Here is a 24,708-nt window from a genome sequence, read left to right on the forward strand (position 1 = left end):
TGAATCCCACCTGTATATGATCTTTCTGATGTATTGCTGTAATCTCCTTTCTAGTATTTTATTTAAAAATTTTGCATTGATATTCATTAGGGAAATTGGGCTATGGCTTTCTTTCTCTGTTTTTTCTCTTCCTTCAAAACCATATTTGTGTCATCAAAGGAATTTGGTAGGACTCCTTAACTATGTTTTCAAATAGTTTATACAGTATTTGAATTAATTGTTCCTTAAATGATTGGTAGAATTCACTTGCAAATCTATCTGGTTCTGGTAATAGTTTTCTTAAAAGCCTACATTTATGACTTATTCAATTTATTTTTCTAAGATAGGGTTAGTATCGTATTTCTTATTTTAATCTGGTAAATTTATATTTTTGTAAATATTTACTTAGATTGTCAGATTTATTGGTATATAATTAGGCAAATTAGCTCCTAATAATTGCTTTAATTTCATCTTCATTGATGCTAAATTCACCCTCTTCGCTTTTTTTCTTCTTTTTTTAATCAAATTAACTAATCTGTGTTATTGATTTTTTTCATAAAAGCAGCTCCTAGTTTTATTTGTTAGTTCAGTGGATTTTTTACTTTCAGTTTTATTAATCTCTCTTTTGATTTTCAGGATTTTCATTTTGGTGTTTAATTGGGGGTTTAACATTTATTCTTCTAGTTTTGTGTGTTTTTTTAGTCGCATGCTTGATTCATTGATCTGTTCTTTCTCCTTTTTATTGATGTATGTATTTAAAGATATAAATATTTCCCTAAATACTGCTTTTGCTGCATCCCACAAATTTTGGTATGTTGTCCCACTGTTTTCATTCTCTTTAATGAAATTATTGTTTCTGTGATTTGTTCTTTGATGAACCACTCATTCCTTAGGATTAGATTATTTAGTTTCTGATTAATTTTTAATCTATGCTTCCACAGCCCTTTATTGAATGTATTTTTTATTGTATTATGGTGTGACAAGGATGCAGTTAATATTTCTACTTTTCTGCATTTGTGAGGTTTTTATGCCCTACTACATGGTCAGTTTTTGTAAAGGTGCCATGTGCAGCTGAAGAAAAGGTATGCTCCTTTCTATTCCAATTGTATTTTCTCCAGAGGTCTGTCATATCTAACTTTTCTAAAATTCTATTCAACTCCTTGATTTCATTCTTGTTTATTTTATGTTTAGATGTATCTAGCTCTCAGAGGAGAAAATTGAGGTCCCCTACCAGTATAGTTTTATTATCTGTTTCTTCTTGTAACTCCTTTAACTTTTCCTTTAAGAATTTGGTTGCTGTACCATTTGATGCATATATGTTTAATATTACTGTCTGGTGCCTTTCAGCAAGATGTAGTTTCCCTGGTTATCTCTTAAGGTTTTTTGTTTTTTTTTTCCGCTTTGCTTTGTCTGAGATCATGATCTTTACCCCTGCCTTTTTTACTTCAGCTGAGGCATAACAGATTTTGCTCCAGCCTCTTGTTTTAATTCTCTGTATTTCAGTTGTGTGAAGGCAGGGCAATTGGGGTTAAGTGACTTGCCCAAGGTCACACAGCTGGTAAATGTGTCAAGTGTCTAAGGTCAGATTTGAACTCAGGTTCTCCTGACTCCAGGGCCAATGCTCTACTCACTGCACCACCTAGGTGCCCCTGTTTTATTGTTTCTTGATGTCTCATGGAGTCATTAGCTTCCATTTTACTCAATTCTAATTGTTAGGGAATTATTTTGTTCAGTGACCTTTTGTCCCTTTTTTTTTTTTTTTAACCATTGAGCCAATTCTACTTTTTAAGAGTTCTTTTCTTCAGTGAATTTTTGTGCCTCTTTTATGATTAGGTCAGTCCTGTTTTTAAGATGTTGTTTTTTTTTGTTTATATATGTGTGTGTATATGTGTGTGTGTGTGTGTATATATATATATATATATATATATATATATATATATATATATATATATATATATATATACACATATATATGTATAAACTTCTTTTACCAAGCTCTTAGTTGTCTTTTCATAATTTTTTTCTCTTGCTTATTTTTTCTTTCCCTAATTTTTCATTTACCACCCTTACTTGATTTTTAAAATTCATTTTTAGCTATTCCAGGAATTCTTATTAGTCTTATATCCAACTCAAATTTTTTCTTTGAGATTTTTCTTATAGCCATTTTGACATCCTCATCCTCTTCTGAATTTGTCTTGATCTTTTCTTGTCGCTGGAATAGCTTTTTAATGGTCAGGTTCTTTTTGTTTTTTGCTCATTTTTTCTAGCCTGTTTCTTGATTTTGTTATGTTAAAGTTGGTCTCTGTTCCCTGAAAGGTGGGTCCAGGGTGAGGGGCGGAGAACTGTTATACTGTTGTTTTCAGAGCTAGTTTGGAGGCTTTGGAAGTTTTTGGTGGTTCCAAGATCATATGATCCAGGGAGAGGTACAGTCTATGCTTTCCAGATCTGTGCTCTGGTTCTTATCTAGAAAAGGCCTCTGATCCCTGTGGATTTCTATTGATACTGCCCCTCAGGGTTCGTGATCCCTTGGTACCAGAAGTGATATTGCTGCTCAGGGCCCTTGCTTCCTCCTGACTGAAAGTGGTCTTCTCTGCCTTTAAGCCTGATCTGAAAGTGGGTATAGGCAGTGGAATTGCCAAACTATGCCTAGTGGTAGACAAGGATCCCATCTCTTTCTGGCCAATTGTCTTGACCCCTTACTTCCAAAGCTACTGCTGTCACCATCACCAAGTGCTACCACTGGGCATTGTATCCATGTGGGCTCTGGGTCATTTTCTATTCCCAAGTCAAAGATCTCTCCTTGAGACCTCCTACATTGTCTTTGGGTGGAAGAATGACTCACCTGGACCTTTTGTTGGGTCTATTACTCCAGAATTTGATTTGAAGTGTTATTTTAAAATCATTTGGTCTGTATCTAGAGAAAGAATTATGGAGTCTGAATGCAGATTGCAGCATACTATTTGCTCTCTCTCTCTCTTTTTTTTTTTTTGGTTGTTTTGTTTCTTCTTTCTTGTGGTTCCTTCCATTGATTCTAATTCTTCTTTACAACGTGATTCATGTGAAAATATGTTTAGTATGAATGTGTATGTGGAGCCTATATCAGATTGCATGCCATCTTGGGGAGGGGGGAGGGGAGGGAGTGGGAGAAAATAGTTAATGGAAGTGAATGTTGAAAACTAAAAATAAATACATTTTAAAAAAAGTTACTTGGAGGGGAATTTTTGGAAGAGCTCAACTATTGTGCCTTGTCTGTTATACCATCTTAACTCCACCCCTCAGATCAGTGCATTTTTTCAGAATTTTAATTTCTTTTTTTACAGCTAAAGTTCACATTTTTTTTTATGGCCAAAGACAAAGGGAACATTAAATTAAAGGGCTACATATATCTGAATTCCTATATTCTTGCACTTTTGTGGTTTCTTGTTCATTTGTTCTGTTAGGTTCCACCTGGCTTGTATTCATACCATACTATTATTATTATCTGTTTCCTCCAATATTTGTTTAGCCTTTTATATTTCAGCATTTCCTGCAGCTGCTCACCCTCCACCTCTCTGGCCCAATGGCCATGTGGTCCTCCTCTCAGAATGTGCGTGTTAACTCACTCTAAGTGAAGCATATTTTATCTTTCACAATAATGGAGTGAAGTAGGTTTAACAGATTTAATTTCTTGTCTCTATTCCACACTCACTGAAATAGAAACAAAGTGATTTACCCAAGGTCACATAGCCAATCATTGGATCAATTTTGACTTGGGTCTAGGTTTCCTAATCAGCCTCCTAATTTTCTTTCTTCTAAATCCTATTATTAATGTATATATTTTTATGTATTAGTCCTTTTAATACTTTAAAAGAAGAAGTACTGGGATGGTTTAAAGTTACTTTGAATACTGTAGTTTTTTGTTTTTTGTTTTTTAGGAAATTACTGACATAGTCTTTAGGATTGAGCTGTATTTTCAAGCAGCTTTGCTTGGAATCATTGTGACTGCAATGCCACCCCACTTTGCCATGGAAAATGCAGAAAATCATAAGGTAATGTAAATACTTTTTAAAAAATGAATTGTGTATTCATATTGCTTATGTACAACATACAGAAGTCGAATTTATAAAAATAGATATGGGAACAACTTTTGCATCATAAAATTTCTTTGACCAAAAATTTTGTACTGTAAGTTTTCTTTTAATATTCAAGTCTTTAGTTGCTGTTTCTCGAAGAGGACCGCAACATCAGGGAGGTGATGCCATGACATGAAAATGAATTGGAATTGACTGAGGGAGGGCTGTGCAAAGTCACCAGGCTCACTTTCTCCTCCAGAGCCATCTGGGTCCAGTGGCCAGATATAGATCAGGACAACTGGAGGTGGCCCAGGAAGCAATGGGGGACCTTGGCCTTTTCAAGCTAAGGTCTTTAATAGGTCTTAGTTTGACTGAGGCAATGCCCATTCAGTGATTAAAGCTTAATAAGAAATGAGTCAGAGAATTGCCTCTACCTAATCAAAAAAAAAAAAAAAAGATCTTCGAAGGGAATACTGTAATAACAGTTTGGCTAGCAGGTGCTATAGGGCTGTAAGACCCAGCAAGACTGGCAGTAAGAGCTGCCAGCACAGGTTCTTTGATCTTCTTTACTAAGGAAAGTAACTTTAAGGGGTTAACAGTCTCACTTTAATCAAACATACGTACATCATTCGCTTAGTTCAGGGGGAAAAGCCAGCACCCTGAACTTCAGAGCAAATACAAATAGAAATTACAAGCAGAAAATATCAACAGATCAAATAACAATATTCAACAGACAGGCTTTGTCTAATCAAGACATCACATACCTAGTTACCAAAAAGGGAACACCAATGAGTCTGGGTTAGCAAAGCCGGGGGCAGTTAGAACCACTTGCCCAGAGTCTCAACACTCTTTACATGAGTGACCCCCAAGGGACAACACCAATCTCAGATCTTCTATACCCTCTCTGGGCCCTGGGGCGCTTGATTACCTCAATGCTGAGAAGCACTCAAACAAAGAATAGTGAAAAGTCCCATTTTGTTGGCTGTTACATTTGAAAGGCAAGACTCATCAAATGTACTTAATTACCTCAGCATTCCAAAGGAGAAGACAATAAAAAGTCCTGTCATGATCACCATTACATTGTTTTAGTGCTGAGAAGCACCTCAAGACAAAAAGATCCCATTTTATCTGCCCCATTCAAACAAAGGCCAGAATCATTAAAGGCACTTAACAGAACAGCAAAAAGGCCCCCCTGATTACTACTACAAAGACCTTCAGGGTTTCTGAGAAACAGAAGCAGTTGCTATTTACATTCATTCTGAGCCAGTCAGGGCCCAAACTAGGGCTTGAGAGCCAGAGCTCATACTCAAATCTTTAGTACATGTTCAATAGAGATTGTTTTATCCATAACTTTTCAAGAACCTATGTGTTGCATTAGCCAAAATATATATGTAATTTTTGGAAATTCTAAATTTGTTTGCTAAATTTGTCATGTATTTGTGTTACAGAAAGTTGTCTGGGCTTGGTCATAGCCATGATGTTTCAGAGACAGGGCTTGACATTAGCTCTACGTAATCACAAGGCCAGTTTTCAGTGTAATAACAATGTTAGTAATAATGACATTTATATCATTTATATAACTATATGCCAGGCACTATGCTAAGCACTTCACAGTTATCATATTTGATCCTCACAACAACCATGGGAGTGCTTTTACAGGTGCTTTTTTAATTGATGAGGAAACTGAGGCACACAAAGGTTAAGTGACTTGCCCTGTGTCAGCTAGTTAATGTCTGAGGCCATGTTTAAACTCAGGTCTTGCTTACACCAGGCTATGCACTCTATCCACTGTGCCATATAGCAGACTGTAAATTTCAGAGAGCAGGTGTCTTATCTCTATTGATTGAGGAAGTTCCCTGTAGCAATGGCATCACAAATCCAATCTGGAAAAAAATATGAAAATAGAAGTACAAAGCCATGTGCTAATGATTCTCGAAAACCATTCATTTGGAAACAATAATACCATGACCTTCTTACATAAATCATATAATCATAGAATTTGAGAGTTGGAAGGAATTTCAGTTGTCATGTAGTCTAACCTACACAAGAAAGAAATCCTCACTGTAACGTACTGGATATGTGGTCATCCAATTTCTGTTTGAAGACCTCCAAGGAGGGGCAGCATATGTGGCTGCAGGAGTAATTTGACTTTTAAAGTATTATGTAATAAAAATTTTTGTATCTCTCAGTGCCTGTCACATAGTGATAGGAATTGGAACTGTGATTTCATTGGTATAGAGAACTAATAGGTGTGGAAATTCCTTCTACCAGTGCATTATGGCCACTTTTCCTGCAGCTTCTAACCTTAGAGAGTTTCCTCGAATAGTAAGGGCTTAAGTCACTTAACCAGGATCATCCATCTAGAAAATATCAGAGGCAAGATTTGAACCCAGGCTTTCCTAGCTTTGACACCAGCTTTCTTTCCACTCTGCCATGTTGCCTTTTGTGTTTCACATAGTAGGTGTTAATGAGTATAAGTTTATTGAAAGAATGAATCTCTTTTAGCTGGCATTTCTACTTTCCCCCAGTTTTATCCATGGAGATAAGGAGCAAGTTGAAGACTTTATGTTGTAAACATTTAATACAGCTATATTTGCAACTCTCTGTGATTCACTGATTGTGGGAGGGTTAATACCAGTTACCCAAAGCCAACTCAATTTTGTTCATCTTTAATGTTACTTATTCTTATATAATATTAACTATCATGCTTGAGCGCATTCAAGCACATTTCCAAGATCATGATGACCTTAGTGCTTCTTACATGGTAATCAGTCAGTAACATGTGGTTCTATCATATGTTCGTCCCTTCCCCACTTTACTAAAATCTTTTGTCCTTGCCTTCTACTCCATTATATCTTACATGATCATAATTTTCCTTTATTCCCTTGACCAAAGCACTCTCCACTTAGACCTAGTTCCCCATACTGTTACCATACAGTGTAATTTATTTGCAGTTATGGCTTTCAGAGAGTATTATCCATCTGTGATGCTTATTATTAAGCTTTTGTAAATGGGAATATCTCAGGCAATCCATGTATATTTTTTCCTATTGCAAACCTTGTAGTTATCTGAATCTCAGACCTAGGCTTGGGGTCTGGTGTGAGAGGCAGGAAAGGACAGTGGGAACAATGCTAGATATAAAGTGAGATTTGTGCTGAAATCCAGCCTGAGAGACTCACTAGCTATTTGGCAAGCTCCTCCAACTCTGAAAACCCCAGTTTCCTCATCTATAAAATAGAGATAATAATGATACTTTAACTATATGCCTTAGAGGGTTGTTACGAGACACATGCTTTGAAACCTTAAAGTGCCATATAATATAGGTTTGAGCTGTTATCATCATTTTCTTAGAAATAACTTCTGTGCCAAGGAAATCCTTATTCTATCCAAAAATTTGTCCAATCTTTAGCCCAGCATTTTCTATAGGAAATATAATCTTAATACTTTAAATTCATCATGTCCAAAACTGAACTTAGCAGTATTCCTAAAAAAAAAAAACTCTCACTTGACCCTACTGTTTTCAAATTATCATCCTATACTTCTCTTTCCTTTCACAACCAAACTCTTAGAATAAGCTGTCTCACTTGTTGCCTCCCTCCATTTTTCCTTCTCACTCATTTCCCAACTTGAAATCTAGCTTCTGACTTTATCAGTCAGATAAGGAGTTACCAATGATCTGTTAATTGTAAGACCTATGATCTTTTCTTAATCTTCATTTTGCTTGACTTGGAATTTTTTCAACAGTCTGGCTAGCTGCTGTTGTGGGGGTGAAAGACCAATACAAGCCCAACAACAGGAACGCTACCAGCATGCTGCAAAAGCACAGGTTCTTTTGATCTGCTTTAGTAAGGAAAGCAATGTTAAGGGGTTGACAAGTTTACTTTAATTCGGCATACAAATACCATTCACTTAGTTCAGGCGAAAAAGCCAGCACCCTGAACTTCGGAGCAAATACAAACAAATTACCAACATCGACAGACAGACCAAATACAGATTCATAGTTACCAACATCTAGGTTCAGCCCAGGAGCTCATAACAAGGGCTGACCCAGAGTCACGCGCGGCACCACTGCTGTGGGTAAGAGCTCCAAAGAAGAGAAATCCAACCCCTGGTTTTATATCTTTTTCAAAAAGGGTCAGGGGTGAGTCACACCCACGTGACCTAGAATCATCACAAAGAGGCCTCTGCTATCCCAGACATGTCATTCAAATTCATGTGTAAACTAGGCCTTCCCCCTCCCACCCCCAGGCAAGGAGGCACCAGGGACACCCAAGGGCACTTGGTTGAACTAAGTGCTAAGAGCCTATTTTGCTTACCAACACAGGAATCTTGACCAAAGCCAGATGAAAAATTAAATTCAAAGGCAGTATTTATTGAAATGCTCGTAGTTCTGCACTTGCAGATTATTTTGTTTGCTTGTGGTTTTGTTTTTTCAGCAGTTTTGGCCTGACTTGTGCTCATCTCATGTTTTTCTTGTATCATTCTCCTCTAGCTTTTATTCTGACTGATATAGAACTGTTACAACCTCTCCTGTAGCTGCTCACTCTCCTTTCCCTTAGCCTCAGGGATTGTGTTGCACCATTTGAACACTTGATCACCCTCTCCTGCATACTTTCTCCTGCCAAAGTTTTCCTGAAGTTATTCTCTTTTATTCATCTCCTATCTCTATGACTACTACTCCTCAGCATCCTTTGCTGTATCATCATCTATATCTAGCCCCGTAGCTGTGGGTATACACTACGGTCCTCCTCTTTTCTTTTTACGTGAAACCTCATCAGCTCCCATGAATTAAATTATTTTCCCTATTCAGGTGACTACTAGCTACATATTGAGCCTTGATCTCTTGCCTGAGCTCTAGTCCTTTATCTCCAGTAGCTCACTGGACATAAAGAACTCTGTGTCCTTTAAGGATCTTAAAGTTAACATTGCCAAAATAACTCATTAAATTTCACTTTAAACTCACATCCACCTCCACCCCTCCTTCCATACTTTCTTATTTCTGTCAAGGGCACTACCATCTTTCCATTTACCTAGATTTGGCCCACATAGCCAATCAGTTGCCAAATCTTGTCCCTCCACAGTCTCATATCTTTCTGGCTCTCATCATCTTTTGCCTGCACTGTTGTTATAACTTTCTAGCTGGTTTCTCTGTCTTAAGTCATTCCCCTCACCAATGTACATTCCTTACAGCTTCCACAGTGATATTCCTAAAACACAAGTCTGGCCACATCACTTCTTTACTTGATAATTCGGTAGTAGCTCCTTGTTTCTTCTAGGAATAATACAAACTCTTCTATTTGGCCTTAAAAACCCTTTCTAACCTAGGTCCATTTTTCTCTCTACTTTTCAGTATCTCCGTTTGCTAGTTCTTTCCCTGATGCCTACAAATACCTCCATGTCTCTCTCATCCTCAAAAAACATTCACTTTATCCTATCGTCTTCCCTAGCTGCTAAGCTCTTTGAAAAAATTGCCTATGCTTGGAGCCTCCACTTCCTCTGTTCTCAGTCTCTTCTAAAGCCACTGTAGTCTGACTTCCAATCTCCTCTTTCAACTGAAACTACTTTCTTTCTGTTCACTTGTGCCTCTAATGGCCTTTACTCAGTCTCATCCTTCTTCGACTCTGTAGCATTTGATACCATTGATCACTATCTGCTCTTGGATACATGCTTCTCTAGGTTTTCCTGACACTGCTTTTTCCTGGTTCTCTTCCTACCTCCCTTGACCAGTGTATCTCAGTTTCATTTGTTAAATCTTCATGCTTATCCTGCCTCCTAACTGTGGGTATATCCCTGTTTCAACAATCCAGCTAGCAGCTGTTGTGGGGGTGTAAGACCAACACAACGCCAACAACAAGCATGCTGCCAACATGCTGCAAAAGCACAGGTTCTTTTGATCTGCTTTAATAAGGAAAGCAAGGTTAAGGGGTTGACAAACTTACTTTAATTCAGCATACAAATATCATTCACTTAGTTCAGGGGAAAAGAGCCAGCACCCTAAACTTCAGAACAAATTGCAAATAAATTATAAACATCGACAGACAGACCTTGTCTGATTCAAATCCTAATACATAGTTACCAGAGTTTAACAAAGTCTCAGCATCCAGGTTACAAGCTGGAGGGCTCCTAGCTACAGCTGCCCGGAGTCTCCACCTCAGCACCACCACCAGCGAGAGCCCTGTGCAAATGGCTCTGTCTCCTCTTCTTATAGGTTTTCAGATGTCATCAAACATCATCTGAATGACCAGAACTTAGGCTGCTATGATTGGCTCTTGAGTTAGCACCTCCCCTTAGTTAGCCCCACCTTGGGCCCCACCTTAGTTACCAATCCACACCCACATAGGTTTTACACCTAATAGGGGTTTGGGCCTGGGGCTTAGCACCTAGTAAATCTCAATGAAGCACACTGAATTACTCAAAGGAAACAAAGGCCAACTGAGTGCTAAGAGCCCATTTTGCTTACCAACACAATCCCAGAGCTGTATCATGGGGCCCTTTTCTCTTTTTTCTCGGAACTGTCTCTCAATGATCTTATCAGTTCAATTATCATTTCTATCATGAGTCCCAGATCTGTCTGACATGCCCAGGTCTCTCTTCTGAACTGTAATTCCACATCTACTGCTTGCTGGACATTTTGAACAAAATTCATTAACTTTCTCTTGAAATCCACTGTTCTTGTACTCCCTTATTAAATCTGGCAACAATTTACAACCTCAGCATCCCCCTTGACTCTAAACTCTCAACTCTCAACTTCAGTATTACTTCATAGCCAACCGGTTACTAGATCTTATCATTTCTTCCTTTATAACACCTCTGCTCATTCACCCCGCCCTACCCCCCCACCCTAGTCAGCATAGTTCAGGTCTTATGCAACAACCTTCTTAATGGTCTTCCTGCCTCATGTCTCTCTCAACTCCAGTCTTTTCTCACACTTCTGTCAAGCTGATTTTCCTAATAGGCAGTTCTGATCATGTCACCTAATCTCCATACCTCTTCTTAATAAACACCAATGGCTTTCTGCTACTTCAAGGATCAAATATAAATCCTTCCTTTGGTATTTAAGACTCTTTACCACCTGGCCCCTTCCTACCTTTTCAGTTTTCTCACCGTTTACTCCTTTCCACAAAACTCTCCCTACCTGTGCCTCTTGACATCTCCAACTTCTTTCAAGATTCAGCTTGAATGACACCTTCTGCAATACTTTGCCATGCCCTTAGTCACTTGAGCCCTCTCCTCTTAATATCACTTTCCTTCTTCTCTGTATGTATCATGTATGTACCTATTTATTTATATTTGGTCTCCTCAGTTGGTAAGGAAGTTCCTTTGTGTTTTGCTTTTTTATCCTGAGTGTTTAGGACAGTGCCTGTGCATAGTAAGTGCTTAATAAATGTTGTGGATTGAGCTTATTTGGGCCTTCCAGCTTAGGTACAGAGCTAATTATGGAATTAAGAATGAGATTTGACATAAAGGGCCATTCCATTCATAAATTGTATAAGTTGAATTAAGTAATTGCTAAAATCAGGGAATTTAAGGACTCAGAGTTTTTGTCCCTTAATTAAATGGTTAGGGAAAAGAGATGAGTTGAGATACGTTTGGCATCAGTTATAGCATGGGGAGGGGAGCTAAATATATTCAGCACCCTTTTCCTAGACTAAAAGCATTGCAAGATCATACCTGGCCTATTACTGTTTTTTTCAATTTTCTTTTCTTACTTTCCCTTTGTTTTAGTAGTGGCAGTTTTGGTGGCAATAATCAAGCTGGTGCTAGACTTGGGGGCTAATAGATTGTTTGGGATAGTTGTAAGAGATTAGAGATAGGGATATTCTCCCTCTCCCCCAACAATTCTCAATCTCCCGCTGTTCCTCTTAAGCCTTTTTATGAATAACAATATAGTAAATTAAATTATTCATTGGAAATAAGTACAGATAGTCAGTAAACATTAAGCACCAGACGCTGTGCCAGATACTGTGCAAAATTACAAATTATTTTTTATTTGGCTTTATGATGTCTTTTTATACCTTCATTTGAACATAAGTATTTTGAAATTTGTAATTTTCACATAAAATAGTGAAGGGTCATGTGAAATATTAACTTTGTGAGTTGGAAAGTTGTTCATTTTTCCTTACTGAACTTTCCTCTTCACCTTTTTTTTCCTAAAACATGCTGGTTTCTCACTGGTTCAGGGTTTATCTTCTCTCAAAACCTCCCTGGAACAGAAACACAAATGTCAGATATATATCTATATCTATCTATCTATCTATCTATCTATCTCTGTCTGTCCATCTGTCCATCTGTCTATCTTTCTATCTATATACACACATATGCATATATGTATAGGTGCACACACACATGTATATGTGTATATATAGATATATGTATATGCACATATAAATATATTTTTATGTTTAAAAACATAAAATTTGAGTTTGAGAAAACTGATGATCTTAGTTCGGTCTTACATGCATTCTCTGTGTAGATTATCCTCAAATTACCTGACGATTTGCTATTTTCAATTTCATTTTGGCCTAGCATACTGTGATTTTAATAGTCTTTCTGTTCTTGGAGACTTGTTGAAATTCTTAAAGATGAGAAATATTAAGCCAAGTTGGTTGCTTAATGTAAATTGTACATTTTTTGGTTTTGGTAGTGATGGTAGAAATTTTCCTTAGCTTGGATATGAGGAGATAGAGTTGGAGAGGTAGATAGTCAAATGATTTTGTATTTTTTATGTCATGTTTAGATTACTTCAGTAATTCACCATTTTATATATGTGTATGTATGTATGTATATATAATTTTAATTGTATTCAGGATAATTTATTTGGTTTTTCTCCCCTTTCTTATAGATCAAATCTTATACCCAGCTGAAGATCTCAGGTCTTTTTCCATCTGCCTATTGGACTGGACAAGCTCTAATTGACTTTCCCTTATTTTTTGTTGTTCTTGTTTTGATGCTAGGAAGCTTATTTGCATTTCACTATGGAGTTTATTTTTATGCTCTGAAGTTCCTTTCTGTGGTAAGTTAATGTCTTTTATATTTCAGTTTGTATTCGTATAATTCAAAACAATACTTGGAAAGTTCTATAGTTTTTTAAAATGTTATTCACCAGCATAGATCATTTAATCTTCACTTTCTCTTTTCCTCCTTCTTTTCCCCAACTTCTACTAGAAAAATGAATTGCATTTAGCCAAGGTGGCCTGCAGACAGCAGGTACTCAATCTGTGGCTGAGCAGCATAGCTTGGCAAATCTTACTAAAATTATGTTCCTTTGAAAGCACAAGGTCACTAGTAGGTGGACTTCAGTGGAGGATTTAAAATTATTCTCTTTTAATAACCAAATCTATAAAATATCCTGGCCATTATCAGTTAGCAGAGCCAGTATTGGGGTATTGAGATTTTGAGGAGTTGAAATAATCATCATCATTGTAAATTTCTTGAGCGCAAGCAAGAGGGAGGTAGGGCTATGTAGTTCTTCTTACATAGTGCCTAGCATACCACTATATACAATTAGGTAGTAATGTACGCTATTTAAGAAATGGTCATATTTTATAGTACTACAAAATGATTATCAAGGACAAGGTCACCTTTTCATATAGTAGTTAACTTACACTTTATGATTATAGGGGTGAGTGGTTTCCTGTATCCCTTCTCCTGCTTTTTGAAATGTGTCACACCTGCTGCAAAGCCCATCATTTCATAATAAAATAAGGTTTAAAATGCAAAGTATTCAGATGATTTAAATTTACACTAATGTTTGAAAAAATTAGACACTGAAGTTTAGAGGAAAGAGTGCTGGACTTTGAGTCAGGAGGGAGCTGGGTTCACATTCAGCTCCAGCTCTGACTAGCCATATAGGCTTGGCTCCCTGTGTCCTTGTTTGTAGCTCATGGAAACTAATATCTGTATTGCCTACTTTAGAGGGGCAGGGTTAGGATTAGACTGTGATTTTATTGTTTTGGGAACTCTCAGATGAGGAAATTCCCTCTACCACTGCAATTCAGCACTTTCCCTGCAGCTTTGTAGTCTTAGAGAATTTCCTAGAGCCCTGACCAGTTATGTGACTTTGCTGGCACATAGTTAGTCTGTGTCAGAAGCGAGACTTGAATGTAGGTCTCCCTGGCTCCAAGGCTGGCTCTCTACCCTGCCATGCTGCCTCTCTGTTGAGAGCTAATGTATATAAAGTTATTTTCAAACCTCGACTATATGAGAAGCAGTACAGTATAGTGGACAGAGGCCTAACAGTCCAGAAGACTAGCATTCAAGCCCTGGGTTTACTTATTGGCTGGGAGACTCTGGGCAAGTCATTTAATCTCTCTAGTCCCAGACAACTCGAGCAGAGTAACTTCTAACCTGTATTGGGAGAATAGGTTTCCTCACTGGGAGAATGAAGTCATAGGTCCTGCCCAAAAGATAATGGCCCTACAAATGTCAACTACTATATGAATTTTTTTATAGTGGAAGGAAAAATAATATAGGAAATAGAACAAAAGGGTACAGTTGTCTGATATGCACAGGTGTGAAAAGACTTATATGAGAGGAATGTTGAAAGAAAAGGACTTATGAAAGGAAGGCAGGAGGATTAAAAACAAACTTGAACTGTTTGGTAGTTTTGCCTAAGGCTAGATTTTCATGGAGGAGCAGGAGGAACACTTAAGTAATTTACTCCAAACTGCAAATAAAATTCCAAGTTTTTTAAAGATGAATTTGACATCAACAATTAATGTACTGATAAAGTAAATTTTACATTATATTATATTATGGAGGAGGAAATGAAAGTAGTCGCACGACTTATTCAGTATCACAGACTTGCATTGGAAGTCTTATTTTCTTTTGGAGGTTACCAAAGACTTTTTGTTTTTCTTACTGACTTTGTGCTTTGTTTTCCGCTAACTTTGATTAATGCATCTATGTGCATTTGGTGTAGGACAGGGGTGGGGAACCTGCAGCCTGGAGGCCACATATGGCCTTCTAGGTTCTCAAGTGCAGCCCTTAGACTGAATCCAAACTTCACAGAACAAATGCCCTTAATAAAAAGATTTGTCCAGCAAAACTTGGACTCAATCAAAAGGGCCATACCGGAGGACGTAGAAGGCCACATATGGCCTCACTGCTGAAGGTTCCCCACCCCTGGTGTAGGAGAAAGCACATTGGACTTGGTTAAAAAATCATGGCTCAGCTACTTACCATCCAGGCCTCAGTTTCTTCAACTGTAAAATAAGGGGAGTTGAACTAGTTGACCTCTTAACTGTCTTCCAGCTCTAGATCCGATAATCCTATGGTAAGCAGATAAATTCACTTATCTCTCAGTTATCTAAGTTAGTGAAAATGTATTAGTCATGAGGCTAATGGAAAATGCATTTACATATATCTATGGAATATACTTTTGTATTTCATTTGAATATAGGTTTATTTTAGGAAGTCATAATTCTCCGCAACAGTAATGAGATTACACAGCAAAGACTAGCCCCCAAGTCCCTGCTCTCCGTGATGACAATCTCAGACAACTGCAAAGCACTAACCTAGCATAAGCATAAAATTACTGGTTTAGATTTTCCCTCAGGTGGAAGTAAATTGTCTCTTAGTTTAAGAGTCCTATTGAGAAGCTACAGACTTCACAGGGTAAAGGAAAAGTACACTAATGATAGTGATCAGCAAAGAACGTGATAGCCTAGTACTCTCCATAATAGATGAGGAGAAAGGGGACAAGATTTCATCTTAAATTATCAAGTTTGTGTTCCTGTTTCTTGGTAAGTGTAAAATGTAGATATTTTTGCTCTCTTAAAATATGACTGTGGCATTCTCTGTGGCACATAAATTTTTCTGGCTGTTGATATTTTTTACATAAAGCTTGCTCTTCTCTTTTTCCTTCAGGTTTTTTGCCTTATTGGTTATGTACCATCTGTTATTCTTTTTACCTATGTTGCATCTTTCACCGTCAGAAAAGTTTTAAATACTAAAGAGTTCTGGGCATTTATCTACTCAGTGGTAAGTATATATTTTACTTTGTTTTACAAAAATCTGTTAATTCTTAGTTATCTCATGTTTCTAGTCCTAAAAGTCATTTAATGCATTCAAATCTTCATAAGAGCAAAATATGTGCTGTGGTAGCATCCCTTTTTGTGTCATTTGTCACATCTGTTTATCAGCAATTTTATCAAGAATGGGAAGAAAGTATAGTTAATTGAGTGTAGTTGAAACGTCTAAGGATATTTCTATTTATTTTCTCAATTTTTTAGATGGCCTTGGTTTCCATTGCAGTCACTGAAATAACTTTCTTTATGAGATACTACACAGTGACAGCTGTCCTTCATTATACCCTCTGCATAATCAATCCAATCTACCCACTCTTAGGGTGCCTGATCAGTTTTATAAAGGTGAGTTTATTATTAGTATATACATATATATATATATATATATAATGAAAACCAGAAAAATCTTGGAATTTGATTCTTTAATCAGTATTGGGAGTTCTTTCTCTTCTTTGGCTAGACATTAGTAAAATAGCCAGTTAATAACTCTGGCAATATTTTTACAAGTTCCCCTTTAAAATGGAAACTCTTTAATGAGAAGGAGCATGTTTTTTATGTTCTGTCATGCTTAGCATATTGTAGGTAAGTAAATATTGTCACAAGGAGGAAGGAACATCATTTTAAAGATTTTTTAAAAATATGAAATCAGGTCTAAATGTTAGAATATTCAAAATTAGAGTGGGAGGAAATAAAGCCTAAGGGGGTTTTACAAAAGAGGGAAATTAGGAAAGAGAGATCATAAGGGACTTTTTAAAGTTGAACTGTTTATACATATATATATATATATATATATATATATATATAGAGAGAGAGAGAGAGAGAGAGAGAGAGAGAGAGAGACAGAAAGACAGACAGAGTGAGTTGAATATGAAGGGATGATATCTTAAAAAAAGTAAAATTAAGAGGTGAGAAAGGAATATATTGGGAGAAGGAGAAAGGGAGAGATAGAATGAGGTAAATTATCTCACATAAAAGAGGCAAGAAAAAGCTTTTATAGTAGGAGGGAAGAAGAGGGTGAAAGGGAATGAGTGAACCTTACTCTCATTGGATTTGACTTACGGAGGAAATAACATACACACTCAACTGGGTATCTTACTCTACAGGAAAGTAGGGAGGAAGGGGATAAGCTGGGGAATGATAGAAGGGAGGGCAGATTGGGGGTGGGAGTGGTCAGAAGCAAACGCTTTTGAAAACGGACAGGGTCAAAGGAGAAAATAGAATAAATGAGGGGGCAGGATAGGATGGAAGGAAATACTGTTAGTCTCACAACATATATTATGGAAGTGTTTTGCATAACTACACATGTAGAACCTATATTGCATTGCTTGCCTTCTCAATGAGGGTGGGTGGGGAGGGAAGAAGGGAGAGAAATTGGAACTCAAAGTTTTAAAAACAAATGTTAAAAATTGTTTTTACATGCACCTGGGAAATAAGGTATACAGGAAGTGGGGTGTAGAAATCTATCTTGCCCTGCAGAAAGATAGAAGGGAAGGGGATAAGAGTTGGGGAGAGGTGTGATAGAAGGGAGGGCAGCCTGGCGGAAGGGATAATCAGAATGCATGCCATCTTGGGGTGGAGGGGAGGGTAGAGATGGGGAAAAATTTTGGAACTCAAAATCTTGTGGAAATGAGTATTGAAAACTAAAACTGAAATAATTTTAAATAAATAAAAAATTTTTTTAAAAAAGAGGGAAATTTATTAATCCATCTGAAGAATGAGTACCAAAAAAACTGGGTCACTTGATTAGAATTAGATTCAGTCTTAGCAGGTGGGGCCACTGATTAGCTACATACAAATCACTTAGCAGTTCTACATCTAATTAGTGTTGTCCCTGTCTTTAATTGACAAAAATGTTTTGGGAAGCACTGCATGAATTTAGATCACTCTAAAAAAGGCTTTGCAGAAGTACAGTAGGAAATCATATATGTGTATAAATGAAATCATAAGAACTGACTTGGTGCTAGAAAAGGAATGTTTATTATTATTATTAGTTATTTTTATTATTTAATTTTGATCATAATTTGATTTTCTCCTGTGGAACACATTTAATGATTTAATTTTTATGTTAGATTTCATGGAAGAATGTACAAAAAAATGAAAGCAGTTATAATCCATGGGACAGGCTTTTAATAGCTGTTTTATCGGTAAGAATCCATTCAGTTCTTTGCAGTTTTATGTTATTTTAGCACACTTTTGCCTTATAACCGCATCTTTTAAAATATTATCTGATTCCTTCATTCCCAAATAAATGAGTGTCTATGAAATGTGGCAGTTTGATAGTTAGACTACTTAAGTATCTGCTTACCAGATTGAGGTCAAGCTTTCTGAATAGTGATACTTTAATTTCCCACATATATTTCATTAAGAAAAAGCTTTTTTGTTAAATTTTTGGTCTCAAGAAAAGAAACCCAAGAATGCTAATTAATCCTGAGAAAGATGATTTTGCGTCTTGATGCTGTTTGCTTATTCACGATGTCGTCATTTTAGGTAATACTATCATTAATGCCTTTTGACAACAACCTGTGATTACTTACAGGCTAAAAGAAGACTTGGCTTGTTTAGTTTTATTTCAGTTAATTGAATTGTTTATATGAATAATTATTGCATACACAGTTACATACAATGAAATAAACATTTCTCATGAAATTTACAACAAGAAGTACTTCACATTTTCTCAGGAAAATTTCATTCTCAGCAATTCTGAGAAAATATGAAGTACTGCATATTGTAAATTACTTAGTTCCTTTTGAATTAGTATTACTTCAATTTTTTTAATCGTATGGGATTCCCAAAGTGTTGTGTGAATAGTTCTTTGACTTGAGAAGAAACCAGACTTATTTTTATTTCATAGTACATGAAAATGCTAAACAGTTTAATAATGAATTTTTAGAATTTGTTTGTTTTAGCCTTATTTACAGTGTGTGCTGTGGATTTTCTTATTGCAATATTTTGAGAAGAAATATGGAGGCAGATCAGTAAGAAAAGATCCATTTTTCAGGTCAGTTCAAGTTTAAAGAATCAACTAATTATAAGAGAAATTACTGGTACTTAACTTGGGAGTATAAATTTCCTAATATATTAATGACTTGAAATCTCACATTGTTCCTTTATATACATGTAGAACCTTTACAGCTAAACTCAAAAATAGGAAGTTTCTGGAAGTGCCAAACAATGAAGATGAAGATGATGACGTTAAAGCCGAAAGACTAAAAGTTAAAGAGATGATAACTTGCCAATGCTGTGAAGAGGTAACCTTGTCCTTCTAAGTTTACTGGCTGGAGAAATGCTCATTTCCAAGGACATTAGAAATAATCCATATTAAGTTTGTGTAGTTAGAATAATAATTACCAAAATTTATTAAGCACATATTAGCTGCCAAGCATTGTACTAGGCACTGGGAATTACACACACACACACACACACACACACACACACACACACACACACATACACACCACACACACCACACACACCACACACACCACACACACCACACACACCACACACACCACACACACACACCACACACACACAAATATCTAACAGTTCCTGCCTAAGGATATTCTACTGGTTGTGTTGGGAGGAGAGGAGAGGAGAGAAGAGAGGAGATTTTGAGTAGGTAAACAACATATACATAAAAAAAAGTTTTCATTATCCAAGCACATATAGATTGGACAGTGGGGTTACACCATGCCGTAGTTGGAAACTAAGCAGTGTGTTACATTAGACACCCACCATTCAGGTCCCAGTTCATTTACTTACATACATCCTTTGTGATTCAGGCAAATAACTTGACTCTCTGAGCCTTAATTGTCTCATCTGTAAAGCAGGTATACTAGTACGTATGCTGCTTACGTCAAAGAGTTATTACAACTAAAGTATTTTGTAAACTGCAAAGTGCTAGAAATATGAAGTATAGTTATAATGATAAAAATAGCTATTTGTGGTGGCCAAACTTTTCAGATAAATAATAGCTTAATAAGATTTTTATGGATTGACCATCAGGGAAGTACAAGGGCAGCAAATGCTATTTTTAGAAACAGGGTCCATTAAACCATATATAAGAATTCTTGAACGCTGCATAGTGATTTAGAAAACCACAAATTAGCATTACCTATGTTTTATTGTATTTTTATTTTGTCATATATTTCCCAGTTACATTTTAATTTGGTTTGGGCTGCATTTGAGAGTATTATGGACCTTTGGCCATGTGTTTGACAGCTCTGATGTATAGTATATAAAATATTGTGAAGGAGATATGAGTGTTCCACAATGCAAAGGAGTTGACAGTGATACCTGTGATCATTTGTTTGTTTCAATGAATTTCAAAATATTACAACTTACATATACCTTGTTAAGTGGACTTACAGTTTATATCATCTAGTTTTAATAAGGTTATCCTTTCAAAGTACACAAATGGCTTTAAAAAATTCCTACAAAGAAACCATGGGTTGAAGATGATATCAATATTGCAGATACATATAAACAACAAGAAAATAGCAGAATTGGCCCTTCTTTTACCTCTAGTGGGAAGCTCTTTATCAGCCAAAGAGGTAGGAGTTTGTGAAGTAAAAATGACATTCTGATCAGATCTAACAAGAAATTGGCCAAAAAAGTTCAAAATTGTCAAAAAATTATTTAAGATGCAGATTTATATCCACTATTGTTAACAGAAAAATTAACCTCACCCTAAGTAGGTTGTGAATAGATTGCTAGGCTTGGAATCAGGAAGATTTGAGTTCAAATGTAACCCCAGACAACTTACTCTGTGACTCTGGACATATCACTTCACAAATGTGTCCACTTCAGCTGCTCCAACTGTAAAATGAGGATAATAATAACATCTGGCTCCCAGGGCTGCTGTGAAGATCAAATGGGATAATATGTTTAGAGTGCTTAGTGTCTGGCACATGGTAGGAGGTTAATAAATGCTTGTTCCCTTATTCTTCTCCTTTCCATTCCCCTCTCAAGCTATACTTTGCCTCGAGATTAAGGAGAAAGACTAGACTAGACCTTTGATTTTATTGACAAAAGGGAATTCCTGGGTTAGGTAACTCCTTTCTTCAATGCAAGTCAGTACCTTTTCTGGAACATGAACACTTACAGAGTGACCTAGAGCATCGAGAAGTTAGTGACTTGCCAGGATTGTACAGTTAGTACGTGTCAGAGGTGGGACTTGAACTCAGGTCTTCTTAGCTCCCAAGCCAGAATCTTTTTCTACTATGCTGTTTTTTTGAGATTAGTACCTAGTGATAATATGAAACCATCACAATAAGCAAAACATTTAAAAAGCCAACCTTTTTTTCTCTGAAAACTATATGTGTATCATCTCTTAAAACTCATATAATGTACGTTAGAAATTTAAATGTAATTTCATATACAATTTTGTAAAAATGCAACATCTTCTGATTTGTTTAAGAATAACTGGTTGATATTTGGAAAGATGAAAATTTGTTAGATTTCAACAAAAATATCTTTGCTCATTTGGGGGATGCAGTTGATAAATGAGTATCATGCCACCAATGATACATTTCTTGCACTTCAGAGGATCTCATGTCAAATACCGCCTCTCATACTTCTTACTTTGGGCAGGTCCTAAGTGGCCTTAGGCCAGCCATTTAAACTCTCTGGTCCTAAGTTTCCTCATTTATATAATTAAAAGATTGGACTACATGGTTTCTTATCCACATCTATGATCCTATGAAACAGACCTTTGTAAGGACATATAATAAAGTGTTAAAATATTGCTGTCACTTGACAGTCATCTTCCCTTGGACCACTGTGGAAATGGCTCCAGAATCCAGAATTCGAGAGTTCTGGGAATTTTAGTGCTCTCCGACCTCCAGCCCCCATAGCCATCACCAGAAAGAACAATACTTATGTAAAGGGGCCCTCCAGCCTGTCCCTGCCCCACCAACAACAACATTGACCAAATGCCAGATCAGTAATAAGCAGGTAAGACCAAAAGACCAGGAAGAGCAGTACTCCCTCACACTCTTCCCTGCTTAACCCACCCCCACCCACCCCTTACACACACCAATTTAGTTACCATGCTGGCCTCCATAGCCATCATCCAGGAGAGCAACCCTTGTAGAGATTCAGCCTCTCTGCTTTCCCTGTGGTATTTCAGTCCCTTCCTCCTCAGTAGCTACTGAAGACTAAGAAAACAAAGTTCTCAGCAGCAGGTCTTTGTCGCTGTCAGATTAAGAGATGAGAATTTTATCAGTGATAATTACTTGAGACAAGATGCATTGCCAGCACCCTGAGGACCACTAAACCTTTCTGTCTGACTTGCAGCTGGAATTCTTTCGTACATGACTCCTCCCCTATTAGAGTGGAAGTTTCTTAAGAGCAGGGGCTGTCTTTTCTCTGTATATCTGAAGGTCTTAGTGCAGTGCTTGGCACATTTTAGCCACTTAATAAATGCCTTTTCACTGATTCATTCAGTAGAAAAAGAGATAGAATAGAATCTGGAAAATAAAAGTTTATCAGAAATTCTTGATTCCTTTAATTGGTGATTGAAAGCAAAAATCAAATTAAAAAATTAATGATACGAAGAGACAAAGAACAAAACCAATTCAACTCCAACCAAAAACTTTAATGTAGAGACTTGAGAAGCAAGAAAATAAGAAAAAAGGAGAACTCATGAGGTAATGCGTGGAAAATTTCTGATTTTCTCCATGGTCATAAGAAGTCTGACATTACAAAAAATGCAAATGAGATAAAATGAAAAACAACTTTGTTCATATGAAGAATGGCCTCGTGGTGAGTGAGGAAGGTGACTAAAGCTCTAGGTCTTCTCCAAAGCAGGAAGTCTTCAGGGATGGACAGGATAGTTGATTATTAGCCCAAACACTTCACAGTGGCACATGAGTTATTAGCAGAGCACTTTACCCACTTCTTCTCAGATACGACCTTGATCTCCCTTTTCTTAACAGAAAGCATCACATATCTGCTCTCAAAAGATGTGAATACCAATGACTTTTCCAAATATATTTATGTTTATGGGCTTTATACAAAACATTTACAGCTTATATTGCTAAAATCAGTAAACATTTATGAGATAGCAGTATTTTGACTGAGGTACGAAAAGGGTGTGCCAACATATCCGAGGCTTTTAAAGAAGAACTTTTTTTTTTATTGATCCTGAAATTATAGAACAAGCTGCTCCAAAGTACCATCAAAATTTATCGATTATTGCAAAATCTTTACTCAATTTCATGCTTGTGGCTAATTCATGTAGTACAAATATATAAAATAAACCGAAGCATATATATAGTAAGCACAACTGGAGTATTGTATATCCTTGGGCAAAAGTGTTTCCCGCCCCTCTCTCTCCCCCCTTTCTCAGAAGTTGAGTAATATTGGATTTTTTTTAATTAAATGCTTAAAATATATATTTTAATATATAAACAGAAAAGATGAAATTGTGAACTTATATACAGTTTGCTTTTTAAATATATATACATGATATATGTGCGTATGTGTATATGTATATTAAACATGGTTAGCACCAACATTCTTCTGTTTGTCTGCATCCCCTTATCAACTTCCTTCTTTTCTTTTCTGTGTAGGCTTTTTCAATGTTTTATTGGTGTTATTTCTTAACTCCTGTGAGAAATAATCATCTTACCGAGCATTCCACCTAGTCATGAGTGAATTTAGAAAAAAAATATTTTTATTTTGCATCATTTCTGATGGGCAACTTGGCCTTTAACCCTTTGTGAAAAAGGGTTACTTCATAGGTGCATGCATACCTCAGGACAATTACAAAACTCTTTTATAATCATACTAATTCAAATTTCCTGCCCCACATCTCATTGGTCAGCATTTCAGAGTTCACAGGCTGTCTGAACACCTAAACCCCATCCCCTGATTATATCCCTCATTTTCACATTTCAATTCCCCGCCCCTTTCGTTTTCATTTTCTTTATACTTTAGTTAATTAAACACTTTTTTAAGTTTCCTCCAAGTTTGTCTGCATGAGATAGCATGAGAAAGGAATTTTCTCAGTTGCTAAGAGAATTGACGAAAGCTGTGAGTTTGAAGATTCGAACCGGGATATCCGTGGAAACAAGTCCCATTATCTAAGACCACCTTCTGGGTTAACGGACTTCATCCTTCGTGACACCTGGCCTGGCAATTCTTTTGATATACAGGAAAAGGCCTTCTCAGAACAAAGAAAAGGCATCTACTCCTAGAAATGCTTATTATCAGATGGCCACCTTCTACAGGCAGTGTTATCTCTCATATGGCTTCAAATCACGTTTCATATGATTTCTGAGGAAACCAAATTCAGTCATCCATTACATTCCTGCCCCTCACTCTGAACGTCTCCCTTGTAACACATAAGTAGAGTCAGGCAAAACAAATGAACTCATTTGCCATGTCTGAAAACGTGTGTCCCATTCTGCTCCTCTAGTCCATCTCTCAGCCAAGAGGTAGGAAGCATGCTTCACCGTCAGCGCCCTGGAGCCAGGATTGGCCACTACATTGATCAGAATTCCAGAGTCTGAGTTGTTTCCCCTTATACTGTTCTCATTGTGTAAACTTTATTCTTTACTCTATTTACTTTACTCTGCATTAGATCATGCAAAAAGTGTTGTCTTTAAAACACATCACCAGTACCATAATGTCAAGAATAAGATAAA

The 24,708-nt window shown here is 36.7% G+C and overlaps 1 protein-coding gene across 1 annotated transcript in view; it reads left to right on the plus strand.

Moving 5' to 3' along the window:
• ABCA5 (ATP binding cassette subfamily A member 5) overlaps positions 1 to 24,708 on the plus strand; it is a 119,812-nt gene that overhangs the window by 70,464 nt on the left and 24,640 nt on the right. Inside the window, exons 23-29 of the mRNA XM_036755886.1 lie at positions 3,894 to 4,007; positions 12,874 to 13,044; positions 15,900 to 16,013; positions 16,265 to 16,402; positions 18,127 to 18,201; positions 18,964 to 19,055; positions 19,179 to 19,305. Coding sequence (XP_036611781.1) covers positions 3,894 to 4,007; positions 12,874 to 13,044; positions 15,900 to 16,013; positions 16,265 to 16,402; positions 18,127 to 18,201; positions 18,964 to 19,055; positions 19,179 to 19,305 — 831 coding nt within the window. The remainder of the gene's footprint in view (positions 1 to 3,893; positions 4,008 to 12,873; positions 13,045 to 15,899; positions 16,014 to 16,264; positions 16,403 to 18,126; positions 18,202 to 18,963; positions 19,056 to 19,178; positions 19,306 to 24,708) is intronic.

This window comes from Trichosurus vulpecula, chromosome 4 (genome assembly GCF_011100635.1).
Source record: "Trichosurus vulpecula isolate mTriVul1 chromosome 4, mTriVul1.pri, whole genome shotgun sequence".
Taxonomy (NCBI): Eukaryota; Metazoa; Chordata; class Mammalia; order Diprotodontia; family Phalangeridae; genus Trichosurus; species Trichosurus vulpecula.